The sequence below is a fragment of the Spermophilus citellus genome (genome assembly GCF_964194105.1).
Source record: "Spermophilus citellus genome assembly, chromosome: 5".
Lineage (NCBI taxonomy): Eukaryota > Metazoa > Chordata > Mammalia > Rodentia > Sciuridae > Spermophilus > Spermophilus citellus.
The window spans coordinates 57,784,488-57,798,272 of record NC_138186.1 but is presented as its reverse complement, the minus strand read 5'-3'; the positions used below and the strand labels follow the sequence as shown (position 1 = coordinate 57,798,272).

Below are 13,785 nucleotides of genomic sequence, written 5' to 3'. Positions count from 1 at the left end.
ATTCTAAAACCTCTGGTTTAGTTTTTCCTTACAGGAGAAATCTAAATAATAAGTGCAGAAGAAATGATTAAAAAAAGGTACACTCATGCTTTGTTGGTGGAACTGCAAATTAGTACAAATTAGTACTTTGGAAAGGGGTATGGAGATTCCTCAAGAGACTAGGAATGAAACCAGATAAATCTGACTTGTCGGTATTTATCGCAAAGAACTAGAGTCAGCATACTATTTACTAACACCTGCATACCAATATTTATAGCAACACAATTTATGATAACCAGGTAGTGGAATCATCTCAGGTGCCTATCAACAGATAAATGGATAAAGAAAATGTGGTGTATATATATACAAGAGAGTTTTACTCAGCCATAAAGAAGAATGAAATTATGTCATGTGCTGGTAGATGGATGAAACTGGAGAATATCATGCTAAGTCAAATAAGCCAGACTCAGAAAGTCAAGGGTTGAAAGTTTTATCTCATATGCAGAGTTAGAGAGAAATAATGATAGAAAAAAATTGGGTGAGGGGATCCCTTGAAAATAGAAGGGAGAACAGCAGAGGAAGGGAATTGGGGGGGGGAGAGAGGGAAAGGTGAGGACTACAGAAAAAAACTGGCCAAACTATGCTATGTGCATGTATGAATATATCACAATAAATTCCACTTTATGTATATCTATAATGCACAAATTTTAAAAACCCAATAAATTAATAGAAGGAAGACGGGTAGATTAAAATATAGGAAATCAGGGGAGGGAAGAGGACAGGGAAAGGGGAAGTACTGGAAACCAAAATGGAGCAGATTATATTATATGCATGTATGAATATGACAGAATGAATCATACTGTTACATATAATGCACCAATAAAAATGTTTCTAAAAATCAGTGTGCAGAGCTGGGTATGGTGGCATACGCCTGTAATCTCTACGGCTTGGTAGATTGAGGCAGGAGGATCGCGAGTTCAAAGCCAGCCTCAGCAATGCAAGGTGCTAGGCAACTCAGTGAGACCCTGTGTCTGAATACCACATAGGGCTGGGGGATGTGGCTCAGTGGTCAAGTACCCCTGAGTTTAATGCTTGGTACCAAAAAAAAAAAAAAAAAATCAGTGGACAGAAGAAAGAGGAGAAGCAGGAGGTCAGAGCAGTCCCCACTCATCTCCCCAGAAGACTCTTATTAATGACTAAGCACAACAGTAAGTTGGCAGGCGAGAAACCTGCTAGATCCCACCTTAACCAAGGGACGGAGTCTAAGTGGGCAGGAACAGGACACCTGGACATCACGCCACCCGGACAGGGTGCCCGCAGAGGGCTCATTCCCCCTGCAGCATTCTCCAAACACCACCCTCCACCTCACCATTGAAAACACCAGCATCACCTACAGCCAGGGGCAGTGTACAAAGGGACTGGTCAGGACAACAAAAAGTCACAAGGTCACAAGGGACAGAAAACCAAGGAGCTGGCACAGATGGAAGGAGAATGAAATGATCACCAAGAGCAATGTGGGAACCTAGTCGGGATCCTGGACCAGAAAAAGGGCATTTGTGGCACAAATGGTGACATTTAGATGAGATCTATAGAGTCCTTGATAGCATTATATCAGGGTAAATTCCTGATGTGTCCAGGGTAGGATGCTTTTTTGTGTGAGTTAACATTAGGGGGTCGCATGAAAATTAGGAGGGACCACTCCTCACTATGTCACAACTCTCTGTGACTCTCGAGTTATGTCAACATTTAACAGTGTATACCCTTGAGCTTGACAAAAACAAACATCAGGTCCAGTATGTTCCCAGTGGGTTTGGTTGAAGTAATGGTGAAAATATAAAACACACACCAACACTTAAGCAAAATTCAAAAGCCCGAGAAAAATAGCTGAAACCTTAACTAAACATGCATATAGATAACTGAGAAAGACTTAAGGTTATTGAGTAATTGTCCCCAGAGCTGAGTGGACAATCTCAGGGTCAGAATCACAGGGAAACTGAGATTCCAGGGCCAAACTCACGCCTATTGCAAAAGAGCCCTCTACCAGTACTCCTTACGAAGTACCCCTTCAGCCTCTGCTTGGATGTCTCTGTCATGGGGAGCTCAGCACTTCACTCCTTTGATGAGTGTCGGGGGGGGGGGGGGTGAGCCCAGGTGCTGCTGACAGCAGTGAGAACTGGAAACAACCCAGTGCCTAGGGCCAGCATGAGAGAGCGCCAGGTAACCTCTGCAAGGGTTAAGTGATAAGGAAGTGGCATATCTTAATGCATGGAAAGGTGCACATGCCGCAGTCCTGTGTGATAAGAGCAGAGCGAGTTGTGTTTACACTGACCTCAGTGAGGTTCAAATCTAAGTGTGCACAATAAGGTCTGCAAGATAATGAAGGAAGGAGTGAGCAACTGCACTTTGAAGAGTCCTTACTATTTTAAAAACTTTATTTATTTTTTTTGGGGGGAGGTGCTTGGGGTGTGGCCTCAAGCATGCTTGGTGAGTGCTCTACCATGGAGCTACACCCAGCCCTGTTTTGATGTTTTTTAAAGTTATATATGTGTAGAATTTAAGTGACATTAAGTATGTAGAATTTTTAAAAATTAGTCCTTAAAAAGGACTTGGGGATTGTCATTTCATGAAGAATTGAGAGAGCAGCAGGGAACAGTAGAGTTGGGAGGATTCTAAGGCTTGGTCTGAACACTGTAGAAAAGAGAGAAAGGATTGCTCTCTGGCATGGGTGAAGAATGGCCTATGACAGTATGTAGGCATGCTATGCACTTGTCTTTATCTTTAGAGTAACTTCCAGTTCCCACTATCACGTTATAGAACCTCTGAAAGGGGCTTTTGTGTTGTTTAATAAGCCAAGGAAGAGGCCTTCCCTTTGAGTGACAGCTGTAGGATTTGGAGCTGGAGAATTTGTAGGAGGCTTACAGCTAGAGAGCAGGTGGTGGAAGGGGGAGGAGGAGTACAGGTCATGGAAGAGTGGGTATAGATGAGGGACGGGCCAGCAGAATAAACCAGACTGGGAGTCAGAGAAAGGACAGACCAGGGCTCCAGGGAGGCAAATGGCGGACACAGAGGCCTCTCAGGAGGACTAGGTCAGGGCAGAGTTGCAGTGGGGAGAGACAGTGAAGAAGGGGACAAGGACAGGGGTAGCCCTTTGCTCATGCCCTGCTCCAGGCTTCCCTCCACTCTGCTGCCCGAGGCATGGCCAATGCCCAGATGGAGTATCCTGTGAGTGTGACCTGGGCGTGTGCTGAACTAGGATGAGGGTGTCTCCAAGTCCCCTGATGGATATCGAAAGCCTCTGAAGACACCCCAGTCAGTGACTTCTGCCACTGGCCTCCAGCCCCATCCCCAGCATCAGAACTGCCTAGTTACAAACATGTCCTTATCAACATGCTACCCGCTGGCCTGGGATCCCCACACATACCCAAATTCTATCCCCAAGATGTTGGGGTGCGGGGAGCCAGGACTTGAGTCAAACCACCAAGGGCATCGCTTAAGCACACAGTTCTCAATGATGTCATCCCAACCAGGGGACATTAGGCAACCCCTAGGCACATTTCTGATTGTTACAGCTCAGGGACTGCTCCTGGCACCCGGTGGGCAGCCACCAGGATGGTGTGAAGCTGCGTACAGCACACAGGAGAGTGCCCATGACAAGATCCTGTGATCCCCCATGTCAAGACTTGCTGGCCAAGAAACCCTCCTACGTTCCTATGCCCCTCTCTCTGTCTCTGCCTCTTTGTGGCCCTCACCCCAAAATGCACACACCAACCACTGGTTCCTGGAGGAGGAGCAGCTCTGCCCCTCCATCTTATGGCTACTTTGTTCTGTCTTATCGCCCGTACCTCCTGGCCTCTGCTGTTGGATTCAAAAGTCAACAAGTTGAAAGTCTGCTGTGGCCATGGTCCAGGGGGAAAAACACAGTAACAATGGCTACATGGTGTGCAGGGGACACCCTGGTTGGGGTCATGCTTGCCCAGGGCACGGAGGGAGGGACTCGGCCACATCCAGGGGGTATAAAGAGGGAGTGCTGAAGTCTTCACTCCAGTGCGACCGTGGATCTCAGAGTGGCGCTTGCTCTGTGACCAGCTGGGAATTGGCATCATGAAGTGGATGGTGGTGGCCTTGGTCTGCCTCCTGGTCTTGGAGGCATCGACTACACCTGTCAAGTGAGTGTGGGCCTGGTTGTGGGTGCAGGGAACCTCAGGAGGCCTGCAGCCCTGTATGGAGCAGCTAGTCAGGGGGCAGCAGCTGGGTCTGAGAGGAATTCCCTGATGGGGCTGGGAAGGCTGCCCCTGCTGGAGTTGGGCAGGACTCAGCTGGGAGCAGACAGAGCCTGGCCTCAGGATCTGCTCAAGGTAATAACCTTCTATCTCCCCAGACTGAGGGGAGAAGATGGTCCTGAAGCAGAGAGTAGGGCGACTATGCCCATGCTGGCCATTGCTAAATGGGTACAGTTTTTTCCTTTAGAAGATAACAGTCCTTTCTAGAGAAGAAAAAGATAATCCCGCCAAAAACTTCCATGAGAGCCCAAATTTGCTGGAAGAAGCCAAAATCACTTTAGCAAAAAAACCAATACCTGTAAATCATTATACCATGTTGTGTTGAAAATTCAGGATGGAGCAGGTGACCTGCCTCAGGGGACAGCAGGACTCCCCGCCTGCCACCCTGCCTGCTGTGCCACCTGGGAAGAGTGCAGAGGGCCTTTCCTGTGTGCAGTTATAGCCACACATTCAATCAGCAGCAGATTAAACATATTAGGGGACAATTGTTGCTCCCCTACTCCATGGTGTGTCTTATAGGCAATACATGGTGCCGGAATGCACTACAGGAAAGGACGCTCTTTGGGATGAGCTTTGCCATCTCTGAGAACTATTTATACATTTTCATGTTGCTGGTGACTGCACCCAGGTCAGGCACATGCTCAGCAAATGTTATCCCACTGAGTCACATCCCAGACCTGACCCTTAAACAACAAAAGAACAAATCTCAGCAGACATCCTCTGGAAGCTGTAAACTCCCAGTGTCCCAAGACCCTCTCCCCTTCATGGGAAGTATTTTCAGGGTCTCTGAGAGCAGAGGCCAGGGCAGGAGCAGGACCCCTGAGAGGGGCTGAGGGCAGGCATGAGGGAAGTTCATTGTTTCCTGAGTCTTGGAGCAAGTGCTGAGTGAGGTTGAAAGAAGGGGAGAAGGAAAGAAAGAAGAGGAAGAGGGAAGGAGGCGAGGGAGAACATCAGGGAGAGAAGAAATGAGAAGGTAGAGGAAGGAGGGGAGCCCTGCCCTGACACCCAGCCTCCCCTAGGGTCCCCCTGAGGAAAATGAAGACTATGCGTCAGACCATGAGGGAAAAGGGCTTGCTGGGGGACTTCCTGAGGACCCACAAGTACGACCCCGCTCAGAAGTACCACTTCAGCGACTTCAGCGTGCTCTATGAGCCCATGAGCTACATGGATGTGAGTCCTAGTCTCTAGGTGTCCCTGTCCCTGCTGCCAAAGCTGGGGACTCCCTGGGTTTCCACCCTGAGGCTGCTCCCTTCTCCCAGTCCTGCCAGCCTGGGCCACCCTGCTGTGAGTGGCCCATTGAGCAGAGCATGGGGAGGGCCCCAGCTGACCTGGCAGCTGACCCACAGAGACCACGTGGCTGCCCTGGGCAGGCTGGGACTGAGGCCTGTGTGTCTGGGACCCTGGCTTCTGGTGGTGCTGTAGGGCAGGGCTGCCCTTCCTGCTCTCCCATGGAGAAGCCTGGCCCCTGGGTCCCCCTAATGCTCACAGCCGTCCCCATGGCTCCCCAGGCTGCCTACTTTGGTGAGATCAGCATCGGGACTCCACCCCAGAACTTCCTGGTCCTGTTTGACACTGGCTCCTCCAACCTGTGGGTGCCCTCGGTCTACTGCCAGAGCCAGGCCTGCAGTGAGTGCTGGGCTGGGCAGGGAGGGCCCCTGGGCAGGGCCGGGCACTGGCATCTCCAGGGATGCAGGCAGGGAAGGGTGCTCACTCCTGAGGAGAACAGGGACTTGTTTAGGGTCTGAGGGCATCAACAAGCCAGAGGGAGGAGGCTGGCCCTGCTCCAGGGTGGCCCCTTGCCTTGCCTCGTGTCAGGATGGACCCCTTCATCTCTGCCGTCCACCTCACCCCCTCCAGTTCATTCCGCTCCACCCTCTCCTGCTCACCGGGCAGTGCTGCTCCTCCCCTCAGGACGCTGTCCACTCTGTGCCTCGCCCTCCACTCTCCTATCCACTAGCTTCTCCCTGAGCGTCTCCAGGGACTGACCACAACTATGATGGATGTGGTCCCTGTCCTGGAGTCATTTAGGGAGACAGAGCATCTTCAGTTTTAAGTCTGCCCTAATTCCTTCCAAAACCTTGGGGCTGGAGTGCAGACATCTCTGTCCACCATGGGCACACCCCATGCCACCTCCACATCCCACTATGCCCAGCTCCTGTGCGAATCGAGGTTGGGCTGAGTGGATTCCTCTCTAGGCCTCCCTCCCACTCCTCATTGGATGAGCATTTCCCACTAGGTTTCTGCCGGTTTCTGGTGGGGTAGAGATAGAGGTGGAGTCTAGGGCACCTGCTTACAGGGTGGTCATCATCCGGGCATCCAACTACCTGTGAAACATGGGCTTTCAGGCCAATCAATGCCTTCCAATTACTATGAGCCAGGGGCCAAGGCTGTCAGTTCCTCCTTGGTGACCAGGTGGGGGTGCTGATGCCTCAGGCTGGGAGCTTAGGCTGAGGGCCAGGCAGGGGTGCAGTCCATGAGCCTGAGAGCCAGGCAGCCCTCTGCTCACCCCTGGCCTCCATGGCTCCCTCCTGCAGCCACACACCCTCGCTTCAACCCCAGCAAGTCCTCCACCTTCTCCACCAACGGGCAGACCTTCTCCCTGCAGTATGGCAGTGGCAGCCTCACAGGCTTCTTCGGCTATGACACCCTGACTGTGAGTGCTCCAGCTGCCACCCCCACCCTGGATGGGGGGTGTGAGAGGGTGGGGACCTAGATGTCCTTGTTCTTTCCTGTCCAGGGATGGGGCACCAGAGTGACCAGTCAGATAGTGCCTTTTATCAGGAGCTTAGAACTGGGGGGCAGAGGTGTGGGGATGGGAGGCTACAGTGAAGGAGGCCCTTGGAAGAGAAGTGACAGTTGGGATGCCTGTGGAGAAGTGGGCAGATGGGCCAGAGGAGGAAGGAGGAGGGAAGACCATGGCGGGTCTCTGGTGGCATGGGGCAGGAGGACATAGATGCACTCAGAAGTGTTACCTCCACTCCAATGTGTCTTCCCCCCACAGGTCCAGAGCATCCAGGTCCCCAACCAGGAGTTCGGCCTGAGTGAGCAAGAGCCGGGAACCAATTTTGTCTATGCGCAGTTCGATGGCATCATGGGCCTGGCCTACCCTGCCCTGTCCATGGGTGGGGCCACCACAGCCCTGCAGGGCATGCTGCAGGTGGACGCCCTGTCCAGCCCCATGTTCAGCGTCTACCTCAGCAAGTGAGAGACTGCCCTGCGGGTCCCTAAGTCCTGCCCTGTACCAAGCCCTGATCCCTTGGAGTGTGGAGACCTCCCAGCAGGGGGTGGCTGGGCCACACTTGTTCAGAGCCTCAGTTCCTGGGCTCTGACTCTCCTGCTCCCCTGCCCCTGCCCCAGTCCACTCTCACGACCCTTTGCCTTTCCAGGCAGGATGGTGTCTCCTTCTTCAGTCTGAACTTCTCCCGGGTGTCGCTGCTCTAATTCCCCATGTCTTGGGCCTGCCTGCTGCTCTGGGCCCAGAGAGCCCCCTGCCTCGCCTGTGCTTCTCCCTGAGGCCTCTCTGTCCAGTGACCTGCTGCCTCGCCTCCTGCATGAGTCCTTCTAGGTCTTGGAGTCTCCTGGTCTAGGCCCTCGACTGACTCCTCACCCACTGTCCCCCCAGCCCCCACAGCAGGGCAGGTCAGGAGGGGCCTGGGCCTGGCTTTTCTCTCTTGCTGTCCAGCTTTCTTCCTCTCTACCGTCTAGAGTCAGTTCCATCTTCTTGCTGTGGCTTGGTCTCCTTATCCTGCTTTCAACACATTGACCTGTCACTAACCCTGGGGACTCCTTTTGGCTGTTTGCACACCACATGAAACTCTAGGAACGACGCACTCTGCTACCACTAAGGGGAATCTTCTGGAAGAAACATGGCCTGTCTTTCCCTCCCCTGCACCAAAGACCTGCCCATGTCCACTTGCAAAGGAAAAGAAAAAGTTGGGTATCGGTGAGGTTCCTAGTGACAGGGTTGAGCAGTGGCATGAAATTAAAGGCAGAACATGGTAGTGTGGGTGGGGTCTACAGAGGAGAAGCTGCCAGACATCGAGCACTGTGGGGCAGGGCCATTCAGAAGCCTGACAATACACATGGCCCTGTCTTCAGAAAAACCCTTTGGAAACCAGGGAAGATGCTCTTTCCCTGTGAAGGTGACTTCTCCATATATGCGTCCCCTTCCTTAACTTCTCCCTCACTTCCCCTTCTCTGTGTGTCCTGCAGCCAAGAGGGATCTGAGGACGGAGGAGCGGTCATCTTTGGAGGTGTGGACGAGAGCCTGTACACAGGGCAGATCTTCTGGGCTCCTGTCACCCGGGAGCTCTACTGGCAGATCGGCATCGAGGAGTGAGTCTGGGGTGGGGGTCCCTGGGGATGCATCTTCCTTGGAGCTGGCTTCTGGGCACCTGTGGCACATGCACATCCAGGCTCCACTGAGGTGGGGGCACCAAGGACTCCTGTGGCCTGCCCTCCCCAGAGCCTCAGCTGGCCTCCACAGGGCCATCAACCCTGGGTCTGGAGTAAGGGGTGGGGGGGCACATGTGGAAACCCAAGTACTGGAGAAGCTCCTGTCCTATCACACAGGACACCACAGATTACAACCTGAGGTGTGTGGGACAACTAGTATGTTCCTTGTTCTTATAACAAACATGATAACCCTGGATTTCAGCGCTTCTTAAAACTTCCTTGAAGTTTTTAGAATATATCCCTGGGTCCTTTGGGTGACCCTGCACAGACTCAGAGGGAATGTGAGGCAGGGGACAAGCTGCAATGGCCCTGTGGGGCCCTTATCTCCATTGCGTATGCTTGCTCCCTGTGCCGGGAAGGTCTCCCCTGGCTGGCCTGACCTGGTTGGGCTGAGGCTGCCCTCTTCTTGTCACCCAGGTTCTACGTTGGGGAAGAGGCTTCTGGCTGGTGCTCCCAGGGCTGCCAGGCCATGGTGGACACAGGAACCTCTCTGCTCACCGTGCCCCAGCAGTACCTGAGCTCCCTTCTGCAAGCCATAGGGGCCCAGGAGGATGAGTATGGACAGGTGGGTGTGGCATGGATGTGCCCTGGCCAGGTCAGGGTCAACAGTGGTGTTTGACCAGTGGTGTTTGTTGTTTCGTGGGTCCCTGTGAGTGAAACTTTGGGCTAAGCAAGTGAGTAACAAGGCCAACCCTCAATCCACACCTCCCTCTCCTCCACACAGCTATGCCCCCTCACTCCCATGTGTCCTGGCAAATGAAATGGTCACCTAATTAGCCCTCCCCACTAGGGGAGGGAGCCCTGGTCCACATTTTTCACATGGCTGTGTGATTTCAAAGGACTCCTGCAGGGAAGGGGCAGTGATTCAACCTCTCAGAGGGGCCATTCAGGCAGGACGAACGTCTTTGTTGGGGCACATTCTCAGATCCCCCCAGTTGTCACCTGCTCTAACTGCATATGTGGGATCCAAGTGTTATCCATATAGTATTTGTCCTGAACTTGTCTCTCTCCTCAAATAGCTGGCCTGGGGCTCTAGTGACCCCGGAGTGCTTAGCAGATGGGTAGCAGGTGTCTTGGGTGGGGAATGAGGGGACCTGGAAGAACCTGTTTCTCTGCAGTTTTTCGTGAACTGTAACGACGTCCAGAACCTGCCCACCTTCACCTTCGTCATCAACGGGGTGCAGTTCCCTCTGCCGCCCTCTGCCTACATCCTCAATGTAAGTCCTGGTCCCTGGGGCTGAGCCACTGGGGTGGAGGAGCAGGTGCAGCCAGAGAAGCTCCACCTGGCCCTGTGCCATTTCCCAACTCATGTCACCTGGGATTATCCCCACCAGAAGAGTGTCACCCATGATCAGTTAGTCTCTTAATCAGTGGAGAGGGGCTCTGTCTAGGGTTAGCCACCGTGTGCACTCCGGTTCCCAGGCTTCCCTTTAGGTGAAGGGAATTGTCACAGCATTTGATGGGGAGATTCTCTTTCTCTTTTACAAATGAAAACCTGGGGGTTCAGAGAGGCTCAATACCTGATCCAGCTGCACAGATGATGAGGGTGAAGGCAAAGTCTGAATGCAAGCTAGCTCTACTCTAAGCTGAACCACCATTCTGACTTTTGCCAATGAGGAACAGAAGGGAGCTTTAGCAAGAAAAGATACCCAGCATGGGATTAGGTGACCCTGCAGAGGCCACTACAACCTGTGTTTACCACTGGGAAAATCCCTCCCACCAGCCCCTCTTGTGAAACACCACCTTCTCTATGAGCCTTCAGGGCCAGTCCTTGCCCTGCTCATTGACCAGGGCTCAGGCTAGCAGTGGCCAGGCCATGTGTGACTGAATGAATGAGTGCTGCCTTTCTCTGTTGAGCAGGAGAATGGCTACTGCTCGGTTGGACTGGAAGCCACCTACGTGTCCTCAGGAAATGGCCAGCCCTTTTGGATTCTTGGGGACGTCTTCCTCAGGTCCTACTATTCCGTCTTTGACATGGCCAACAACAGGGTGGGCTTTGCCACTGCCGCCTAGACGTTCCTCCTGGACACCTGGGCTCCCGTCCTCCTCCTGGCCCCACCTTGCCTGGAGTCCTCTGTCCTTCCTCTCTGCAATGTGCCATTCTTAGTGGACCTTCTCCAATAATAAACAGTATCCCGTATTGGCCAGCCTGATGTTTTTGGAGTTTTCTTGTTTCTTGTAAGTAGTCCTGGGTCTCAGGGAATGGCAGAGTGGGAATCAGGACAGGTCTCACCCTGATAGATATGTGGGGCCATGATGTTCCTTGGTGGGTCACTGAGATTGTAAGTGAAATGGGTCCTGAGATGAGGCTTGGAGATGGGCTCTGTCTTCCTCAGAGCTTGGAGTGTCTTCATAGTTTCCCTCTAGAGTGGGGGCAGTGGTAATGGAGCATAGGTGACGGTAAGAGTCCCTACTCTAACAACCTGAGATGCCCTGGTATTCCATTTTACCACTCCCAAGCTACTCATGACCCCAGTCACAGATGCATGTCTACAGGCAGTGTGACTGGGGGGCACAATTCTCAGATCTAGATGTCTGACTTCTTAGCTCTTAATCAACCTTGGCCAGAATTTTCTGCAGATTCTGGACACCTATGTGCCCTTGGAACTTTCATGGGGTCTATGAGAGAGGAGGCTCTGCTAGATACTATTTCTAGGAGGACTTCTGGAGCTTGGGGACTGAGTTAGGCAGATTGCATTTACCTGGTCTCCTAGGTCCCAGGACTTCAATTTGAAGGAGGGCTGACCCTGAGCTATGGATATGGGCATAGCTCCTTGAATTACATGGACACCAAGCCCACTTTCTCTAACCAAGTCAGATTAACAAACCCCCAAATAAGGCAACTTCTGTCTTTGGAGACAAAACAGGTAGTTGAACCTATGGTTCACATCAGTTTCACATTCAGTCCAGTCACTATAAGTCAGGAGGTCCCAAACTTAAGTTATTCAAACACGACTCTCCTGCCTTTTGCTCTGTGTGTGTGTGTGTGTGTGTGTGTGTGTGTGTGTGTGTGTGTGTGTATGTTACACTCCCCTGATGTGAGGGGTAGGAGAAGAGTGTGGGTAAGTTCCACACCCATCCCTCTGACTTCTGTGTAGTACCACACCTGGAGGTGTGTAATAGTGGCTAGGGAGGACGTTGAAAGGTACCAGCTGGGTCAGGTGTGTGGACAGAACCACAGACACACTATTCTTGTGGCTTGACATGACCTGTACTCAGTTGCCAGGCTTATGAAGGGGAGAAGGTCACCCTCTCTGTAGGCAGTGCTCTGTATCCTGCTCTCCCCATTTTTTGTTCCTCTCCTCTCCCTGATTACTCCTCCTTAGAAATGTGAGTTTTACAGTAAAAACTCTTCGGACCCAATATATATTTTTGATAAAATGGACCTAACAGATATCCACAGAGCATTTCATCCAAAAAGACCTCAATGCATTTTCTTTCATGTGTCCCTTCAATCTTTTGCAAAATGGACAATATTTAAGGCCATAAGCAAGGTTTTGTAAATATGTAGCATTCTATGAAATTCCTTCTATGGTAATAGATCATAATGAAATGAAATTAGAACTCAGGAGAAAGAATAAAATGACAGAAATGATACAAACACATCTGGATGGACCATAAAAAAAACTAGGGGAGAATTTAAAATTCTTACAATTAAGAGACAGAGATGCCTCATATCAGAATCTCCTGGACTCCGTGAAGGCCATTGGGAGAGGAAAGGTATAGCCATGAGGGCCTCCATGAGAAAATTAGAAAGATTCCCATTATACAACCTCATGATGAATCCAAAACCTGGAGAAGGAGGTAAATAATTAAGACCAGAGCTGAAATTCATGCAACAGAGGATCAATTTTGAAAAATACAAAGGATCAATGAACAGGGAATTGAATCCTTGAAATGATACATAAGATTAACAAACCCCAGCCAAACTAACCAAAAGAAAGACAAAGAAGACCCAAATTAATATAAAATTAGAATAAAAAATGTAGATATCACCACACATATCACAGGAATCCTGACAATCATCATGGACTTTTTGGGAAAACTTATAGTCCAATAAATTGAAAAATTGAGGAGCAGTTGAGTTTCTAAACACACATGGCCTATCCAAATTGAACCACGTGAACAGAGAAAACAAACACACCCAAGAGAAGCAATGATATTGAAGCAGTAATTAAAAGTCTTCCATAAAAGAACAGCCCAGGAAACGTGGATTCTCCTGTGAATTCTACCATGCCTGTAAGAAGAATTAAAGACAGTGCTTCCCAAGTTATTCTATGAAATAGAAATGGGGAGAGGGAGCAGTTCCAAATTTATTCTATGAAGCCAGAATCACCCTGATGCCAGAATTAGATAAGGACACATCAAAGAAAGAATACTACAGATCCATATCCCTGATGAACATAGATACAAAATTCCTTAATAAAATGTGAGCAGATCACATTCAACAACACAATAAAGGGGTTATACATCATGATCAAGTAGGTTTCCTTCCTGCGATGCAAGGATGGTTCCAAATATGCAAATCAATAAGTATAATTCATGAAATAAATAGAATTAAGGACAAAAGTCACATACTAATCTCAAAAGACACAGAGGAAATGATTTGGAGGGACGAGGGGCCGGGAGCAGACGGGGTGCAGGCAGCGGGTCCTCTGGTACCCGAGGCTACTTGCAGTGGGCCCAGGCGGTCGCCCGCAGCGGCAGGGACTTCTGGAAGGACCCAGCCAGCTGCGCAAGGCCCTTCAGGTGACAGTGAACCTTCTAGAGTCCCAGGGTAAGGAGCCATCGTTCCTCCACCTCCCCAGGGCGGGCCTGGCCACCTCCTTGTAACCCTCATAACCGCCCTGAGGGTGGTGGAGGGGTGTCCCTGCGGGCTGTTTGATAAAGAGACTTGTCCAAGGTCCCTCAGCTGCTGGCAGCAACCAGGCAGATTTGTGGGGAGGTTTTCAGGACCCTCCACACAGTGGCCGCGACTGGATCCAGGTTCTCTAAATTCAGCCACCTTGAAACCAAACTGGCTGTCCTTCCCTGCCATAGTCTGGCTGGGCACATATAACCGAGCCGTCAC

The 13,785-nt window shown here is 51.1% G+C and overlaps 1 protein-coding gene across 1 annotated transcript; it reads left to right on the top strand.

Moving 5' to 3' along the window:
- Positions 1-4,077: 4,077 nt before the first annotated feature.
- Positions 4,078-10,727, top strand: LOC308649957 (gastricsin-like; the record flags this gene model as incomplete). The annotated part of the gene is made up of 9 exons (XM_081295874.1): positions 4,078-4,145; positions 5,279-5,429; positions 5,768-5,885; positions 6,794-6,912; positions 7,261-7,460; positions 8,472-8,594; positions 9,132-9,279; positions 9,833-9,931; positions 10,575-10,727. The coding sequence occupies exons 1-9, from the start codon at positions 4,081-4,083 to the stop codon at positions 10,725-10,727; spliced, it is 1,176 nt and encodes a 391-aa protein (XP_081152000.1). The 5' UTR covers positions 4,078-4,080.
- Positions 10,728-13,785: the final 3,058 nt, after the last annotated feature.